The sequence below is a fragment of the Rhagoletis pomonella genome, unplaced genomic scaffold (genome assembly GCF_013731165.1).
Source record: "Rhagoletis pomonella isolate Grant_MI unplaced genomic scaffold, Rhpom_1.0 Rhpom_scaffold_00004, whole genome shotgun sequence".
NCBI lineage: Eukaryota > Metazoa > Arthropoda > Insecta > Diptera > Tephritidae > Rhagoletis > Rhagoletis pomonella.
Window position 1 is genome coordinate 77830064 of NW_023458558.1, and position 6460 is coordinate 77836523.

The 6460-nt window shown below is 35.7% G+C and overlaps 1 protein-coding gene across 1 annotated transcript; it reads left to right on the forward strand.

Moving 5' to 3' along the window:
• Positions 1 to 4368: 4368 nt before the first annotated feature.
• Positions 4369 to 5861, forward strand: LOC118738093 (protein amalgam). Its single transcript, XM_036469014.1, has one exon. The coding sequence runs from the start codon at positions 4581 to 4583 to the stop codon at positions 5568 to 5570; it is 990 nt and encodes a 329-aa protein (XP_036324907.1). The 5' UTR covers positions 4369 to 4580; the 3' UTR covers positions 5571 to 5861.
• The last annotated feature ends 599 nt before the right edge of the window (positions 5862 to 6460 follow it).

Sequence of the window (6460 nt, forward strand, 5' to 3'; positions counted from 1 at the left end):
TTAAATATTTCTGTGTGGTCATTCAAATATCACAATGGATTTTCAAAAAGACTGACTTTAATAAATAAATGCTAAATCCAGTTACAAAAATGGTTACCTGGTCACACTGATAGCAAGCCATAAATCACCTGAAAAACATTTTGTGTTCCCAGAAATCTCGTCCGGTTCTCGCTTACCAGTTTTGTATGGGCATTGACATGGGTGTGTCAAATGATACAAAAAGATTCAGTGTCGCTTTGTTTTATTCTCATTCAGCCATGCTGCGTTGCAGCGTGTCGTGCCGCTCTCTAGGACTCCTAAACTTATGTGGTAAAATTTTGAAGCATTTATTAGGGTCGGATTATGCATACTTCGCATAACTTCGCACAGCCATTTGTACCAGTGCACTAAAAGTGTAACTTAAGAAAATGTGAAGCAAAATTTAAACTCAACAGATCGCTAAGTTTTTAAAAGTTCTGCTAATTTCTGGTTAATGGAATACATACAGAGTACATACGAAATTACAGTTTGAAGTTTTTGCAAAGTTGTGCGAAGTTATGCGAAGTATGCATAATCAGACCATTAGCTAGCAAACGTGCAGCAAATATTTTGCTTGCATTTCAGCATTTCAGCATCTCAGTCGAATGCTCGGTGTTAAACATGAAGGTAGTTTGTTGACGTTGCCGACTTCGAAACTATTGCTTAAGTAAAAAGTGAAGAAATTACATACATATATATATATGTAAAATAAATCGCTATGGCTTGCCGACCACTGGTATAGACAATCCGCCAACGATAGAAATAAAAGCATCTTAAACAACAATAAAAATAAAAGCAAGTTATCAAAAATCAATGTGTACATATACATACATACGTAGACATGTATGTATGTATGCATGCATATGTAAAACCAAAGTTTACAAGGAAACTACAATCAAAACAACTCAGCGCAATCTTTCTTTCTTCGTTGGAGCAATAGCGTACAATAACAAAATTCATTGATAAGAAAATACCAAAGCTGGGTGCTTGGAGAAAGCGGGAACACTCATCCCACTCCACAAGCAAGCCTAGGGGTGTCCACTTGAATAATACCTCGATGTAAAACATCGTAAGCTTGCATCGATGTTTCACGATGTATCGCTTAAGTACATCGATTATTTTAAGTATCAGGATTACTTTAAATTTTCCATGCTAAAAAGTTACTTTGCCATGTAAACATTCGGTTCATCCATTTTCTATTTTCCTGTAGGGATAACATAAGGACAGAAACTTGAAGAAAATTTGCATTAAACAAATTAGAAGAAAATAAAGTTCATGTTAAAAGGAACTGGAAATATTCTTTTAATTTAATAAATTTTCTGTTGAAAATTTACGTGTTATGCATTTATATACGTTTCTTTAATTTTTTCATCTGTATAATCATCTACATAGGTACATACATATATAGCTTATCATACAACAATTGGTTGAGCCGCCTTCAATCCACACGATTTACTATGTATTCGAGAGTGTAATGCTCATATCATTCCACATAGTCACTCGCATTAAAATACTGAAATAATTTAACTTCGAACAAATGAAATTATTTCCTAAAACAATTTTATTATTCCTTGGCACTAAATCGCGAATTAATTATACATTGATTAGATTTTTTCATAAAAACATCGATGTATTCATGAAAAAACTCCTTATCCAAACATCGTATCATTCCGATGTATCGACGGCTAACGTCGAATAAGTTCAAACATCGATATTTTTTGAATATCCCTAGGAAAGGCTAGACAGACCCAAACAGACTAGAAGTAAACATCAGTTACAAAGACGGAGGTTTTATATCAGGGTAACCAACTCATTTTTGAGACTTCCCCGATTTCGACAATGAAATTCCCCAATTTTGCTCGAAATATCGTAAAATTCCCCACCCATAGATATTTCCTAATTTACAAAAAAAAAATATGTATTTTGATATATTGCTGGTCTGTTTATTTTATTTTTAAATGTAAATCATTTATGTATTCATAAACCAAACCAAACTTTTATAAAGTTAGTTAACAAATAAAGTATAAAAAATGTTTATATAATATTTACATAGGTACATACAGTGGTCGAAGAAATTTTAGTCGCAAGAATTATTATATTTTTTTTGTTATTTTTTGCATAAAAATATAGTTCATTCTTTAACAAATACCGTGTAAGTCCAAGTTTCAAACTTTGTGCTATATTTGAAAAAAATTCAACAAACTTTTGTAAAAATTTCGAGCTTTTTAATTGGATTTTCTAGAAAGATGTTGAGTATGCGGTTTTGGTAGCCCACTTAATTTTATTATAATAAAGTGCAAGTTTCGTTTTAGTTTTTTTTTGCCGACGTTTTTGCGGCTTTCTTCCATATAAAAATAAATTATGTTTTTTTGTTATATGAAAGCAAATGCGTCAAGGAAAATTCTAAAAAAACAACTGTAATTTTTGGCCATTTAAGACTTTATTTTTCTAGAATTGAACGATATGAAATTCCACAATTCGCGGAATTCCCCACGAGTTGGCTTCCCTGCTTTGTATGCACGCTTTAAGATGCATATGTATGTACTGCAACAATTTAAATATATTCGTGTACAGACATATGCATGTATGCATTTCACTGTGGAATGTGCCCTGACGGAAAAAATAAGTCCGTTTCAAGAATCAATATATGTATGTACTCAAAATGTAATTATTTGTCAAATAATTTTAAATTAATAGGTCCAATCCCGTATTCCTCGGACTAGAACTAGTAAAACTGTCAAAAACTAAAAATTCACGTTTAGGTGTAAAGTTTTGCTTATTTTTTTACGTAAACACACTCAGCTCAAACATGTAAATAACCAAAAGTACTTTCAAACTGATTAGAATCCACTTAAGCAAGTAAATTAATACTTTTCAACATGCATTATCAGAGTGCACTTTTGCTTTGTTTACAATTCGGTTTGTCAAACACACTACAGCTGATCGTTTGATATATTTACCAGAATTTACCAGTAAAAAATCTTCGGACTAAAACTGGTAACTTCTGGCAGAGAGGACCCTTTTTACTCGATCGATTCCAAGTAAAATCTGACGGTTTGTGACTGGTTCGGACTCGTAAGGGATCGCAACTATTTTTAAACAAATACAAAGCAAGACAGTTTTCATTCAATATTTTCTTTCGCCATCTTATTCGTAAACTTCGTTTTATTTAAGTTGTTGAATTTAAATTACAAGTAAAGTAATTGAAAATAAATTCAGTATGGGACAACTGACTGCCTTCTATGACAACCCACATTAAATAAATTACTTCGCTGCAAGAAATATCAATTAGTTAGTTGTTATTGAAAAAAGCATAAACTAATTTTAATTTAATTGTATTTCCAGCAGGGTAGTGATATCGCGATGAGGCTCATGCAAAAGAATATGAAAATTAGTACATTGTGTATGTATTTATGTACGTAGTATGTATGTACCCTGTGGGGAAAATCTCTAGTTCTGAACTGGGGCGCTTTTAGTCCATCTAGACCCAGTACTGGTTCGCGATAAATCTCTTTTGCATGCAAGCAACTGGCGAATTTAACATGGCGATGTCCTAGGGAGTGTCAATTGCCCCCCGCTGCATACCTTTTTCGATAGTTCCGAACTAGTCCTAAATTCTATAGTTCCGAACCAGTTTTGAAACCGAAAGACGAAAGAAAAAAGTATCATGATTTTTCAATCTTTTTGGTTCTTCCGTGTGTGCGATTTTAAGTTATTTTGGAAGAAATGTGTTTTCAATTTGAAATTAAATGTGTTTGAATGATTGTAAGAAATGTACGTTTACATACCTTTAGCTGTAGCTGAGTTTTCAGAGGTGCTCGCTGTTATTTCTTAGATTCCAGACGGTCCCGAGATGTTGAAATGTTAACACAAATTTTAGTTTTGTATTACCAAGCTATGAAAAAGCATCTGCGAAGCGCAGAATAGAAGCGTATTTGAACGAAAAAGCCGCCGAACACATATCTATGTAAAGTAAACAAGCCCCCCGCTGCATCCCTTATTCAATAGTTCCGAATTAGTTCTAAATTCGACAAATAAGATCTGGTTCGTTCTGCGTCCCGTTTTCTATTGTTCCGAACCATTCCTAAATTCGTCACTTTAGATATAGATGTCTAGTGAAAAAAACTGAAAAAATTAGCTTTTTAAAAGTACCACTTTTCGCCGATTTTTGACTGGTGGGGATTTAGTTCCTATCTTCCTAGTTCATTTTTGGCGATAAAGATCTAGTACGGAACTACCAATTTGGTTCACCAGTTCGGGGTTTCCCTGCAGGGTATGTTTGTATGTGCATGCGTGTGCGTGTAATTGACAACTAAAGAACAAGAGGGAGAGAGCGCATCAAAGTCACAAAGAGTGGGTCGATAATCTCGGCGTGGTTCAGTCGATTTCGCTGCGCTTGCGGTCAGTGATCAGTCAAGAATCGGAAGCGTTGGAGAACGTTTCGTGACCTGTGGATAACTGAGTTCAAGTGTTATTAACAAAATACTTGTAAATATTTATAAATAACCAACAAAAAAAAGTCCAATTTGTGTAGTGTTTATGTTTTTGTCAATAAAGTAAAGATGGAACAACTGACATCGTTGCTGATTACTTTGGCTGCTTTACTAACGCTCCTGCCAAATGTTCTACATGCAAACCAGCCTGTTATTAGCCATATTTCCAAAGACGTTGTCGCCAGTGTAGGTGAAGATGTACAGTTCAACTGCACTGTTGAGAATGTTGGTCGTATGTCTGTTAGCTGGGCCAAACGATCTGTTGTCTTGTCTATGCGAAACATATTAAGTTTGAGCGACCCGCGTTACACGATAAGCGAAACGAGGGACGATGATGCCGGCAGTGCTACTTACTCTCTGAAGATAACGAAAATCGAGGCGAGCGACATGGGGCCATATGAGTGCCAAGTGATTGTGTCTGCAACTGATAAAATTACAAAGAAATTAAATTTATCCATTAAGCATCCACCAATCATATCAGAAGAACGTACGCCGAAGTCCAAACTAGTTACCGAAGGACAGAATTTGGAAGTGAGTTGCCATGCCACTGGTTTCCCGCAACCCACTTTGTGGTGGAAGCGTGAAGATAATGCTATCATGCCGGCTGGTGGTCCAATTCTTTCCGGGCATATACTGCGCATCAAGGAGGTACATCGACTTGACCGCGGCGCTTACTACTGTGTCGCTGACAATGGCGTAGGACAGCCTGACGAGCATAAAGTGCTGATTGAGGTGGAATTCCGGCCACAAATCGCTGTGTTACGTCCCAAGGTGGCACAAGTTTTGGCACACGTTGCTGAATTGGAATGCAGTGTGCAGGGATATCCTGCTCCTGCCGTTTTCTGGTACCGCAATGGTGCCAAACTACAGTCGAATTCCCGATACGAGATTTCCAATACTGCCTCATCGCACGAAACCACAACATCCGTACTTCGCATAGCAAGTGTTTCCGAACCGGACTTTGGTGACTACTACTGCAACGCCACCAACAAATTAGGACATACAGATGCACGGCTGCATTTATTCCAGCCGGTGATTCCAGTGCCTTCTTCTCTTTGAGATGAGTATTAAATTTGAATAATGGTGTTTTCACTTACCTTCGTATTCGTATAATGCGAAGGTTTGCAAAGCTGAAAACGGACGTGCTGTACTCAGACATGAAGTGCTTCGTTTATATTTAAGCTTATTATGTATGTGTGTTGTATTACACAAATTTGACTGGCGAATTTTTTAATAATATACCATGTATGTGTAAGTACATATGTATATCATTTTATTCTTTTTGGACCATTTCTTTTGTCAATTCTTTTAATTCAATTAAATTTGATTGACTCGAACAAATAACGCACACGTTTGGTTCTTTTGATTTCAAAGAGAATGATTTAAGGTTTGTGATTACGCTTAATACATACTCTTATATATATGTGTATATACGTTTGGATATTAGTATGCAATTACATATACATAAGTATGTAACACTTACATATGTAAGTACATTTGGATGACCGTTATATCGGAATAATATCACATTTCTTTGGTCGCATCCAGTAGATAAGTGAATATTAGTGAACTAATTTTTGATACATTTTTTAACTTTTCTGACTATTTTCGTTGTCTGTGAGATCGACGCATAACTTTTTCGTTGATAACTTTAAAACAAAAAGTGGAAACTCCCTTATTCTCTAAGTATTTTCGCGATTAATCATTATAGCTCAGTTATGCATACCTGGCGTTGCATTAGAGTTGTCACATAAGGAATCTGTTAAATGAGCGCTGCGTGTATGCGGTTACCCAACGCACAGCATTACACATGTAGAAGTCTGTTGGGTTTTGATCCCTAGGTAAAAATGGCATAGCAGTGCGAAGTATGAGTTATTACGCACCGTTTAGCGTATATACGCTGGCTGATAAATTTGTCTGAGGCTGACTTATATTATGCTTTACATTTT

Excerpts from the sequence above, each read along its gene's own strand:
- LOC118738093 (XM_036469014.1), top strand. The coding sequence starts at position 4,581 with ATGGAACAACTGACATCGTTGCTGATTACTTTGGCTGCTTTACTAACG.